Genomic DNA, 1,423 nt, shown 5'->3' on the forward strand with positions numbered 1-1,423 from the left:
CTCAAGTTCAATTCGGAAGTCATTATTTCTTGTTGTGACTCGAACATCATCGGGGAGTGGTGGTCCAAGGCGGGAAATGAGACCCATTCCAGGGCACTCGGTATTTGGACTGATGGAGAGATTCGATGGACAACTGATCAATCTCTTTACAGTCGACGACATTTCTTCGTTCAACGGGAAATCCGCGTCTCCGTCGTCAGGGTAAATCCATCCAATCATTAGAAACTCAGATTTACAGGTTTCAAATGAATTTCTCGGCTTTTTTAGTGAATATCTCGGAATTGAAGTAGAGAAGAGAGAAAGAGGAGAGCTGACAAAAATGTTATTATAAAAATATCTATATGTTTCTTTATTTTTGAGATATTCCATGAAAACTGATAATGGAAACAGGCACTTGTCTTCGTTTATCATTTTGCAACATGTGATTGTTGATTTTTATTTTTATTTCGATTTCATTAGATAATTTTGTGGATTTTACAGATTTTTTTGGTTTTTTCATTGAATTGTTGATTTTTTATAATTAAATTTAAAGATATCATTTATTTCCGGTTTTAAAAAATTATTAATTAATTCAGTAATTCAGTAATTTTTTTCCTCGTTCAGGGTTCCAGTTATGCTTGGGAGAAGAACGGAGAGCTCGATGGTATGTTGGGAGAAATAATCAAGGAATTATCTCGAACAATGAATTTTTCGATATCAGTTCTGATAAAGGAGCCCTATTACGGTAGCTATGATTATCAATCATCAAAATGGACAGGTGTAATTGGGAGAGTTCTCCGAGGAGAAGTTGATATAGGAGCTGCTGACTTCAGCATGACACCAGAGCGAGTGGATCTGGTTGAATTTACAATTCCCCTTGCAGTTGGAGATTGTCGATTGTACGTAAAAAAACTCGATGGCGCTCATCTGCAGTGGAACGCCTATTTCCGGGTATTCGAATGATTGATTTCATTCTATTTCCAATAATAATTGGCACAATTTATAAAACAAGTGGTCATTGTTCTTGAATTACATGAATAATTGTGTCTGTTCTTGATGATGAATTTGTAACGCGATGCACATGTCAGAGAAATTGAGACCAACTTTTTTTTCATTCAATTCTGATTGAAATAAAGTTTTCGCCAGATAATTAATTATTAATTCGTTGATATCAGATCATAAATCACATCATAAATGAATCATCATAATTAAACGGGGAGTATAAATAAAGAATTCGTCAAAACTAATTAATCACCGGATCAGAAGAATATTTACATCTTCTAATAATAATTACTTTTGCTAATGATTGCATAATTGACCGAGGGAGGAGTTTTTAAATAAATTTGTATGAGCGATTGGGCATAGAAAAACTGAATATTTATCAATTGCGATTTTGCGACGTTTCGATTTTCATTTCAATTTCAAAAAATGATTTTTTTCATTT

General features: G+C 33.7%; 1 protein-coding gene across 1 annotated transcript in view; it reads left to right on the top strand.

Moving 5' to 3' along the window:
- Positions 1–1,423, top strand: part of LOC105272956 (uncharacterized) — a gene marked incomplete at its 3' end in the record, with an annotated part of 14,527 nt that overhangs the window by 4,439 nt on the left and 8,665 nt on the right. The window contains exons 3-4 of the mRNA XM_011315186.1: positions 7–201; positions 604–930. Coding sequence (XP_011313488.1) covers positions 7–201; positions 604–930 — 522 coding nt within the window. The remainder of the gene's footprint in view (positions 1–6; positions 202–603; positions 931–1,423) is intronic.

This window comes from Fopius arisanus, unplaced genomic scaffold, assembly GCF_000806365.1.
Source record: "Fopius arisanus strain USDA-PBARC FA_bdor unplaced genomic scaffold, ASM80636v1 scaffold00476, whole genome shotgun sequence".
NCBI lineage: Eukaryota > Metazoa > Arthropoda > Insecta > Hymenoptera > Braconidae > Fopius > Fopius arisanus.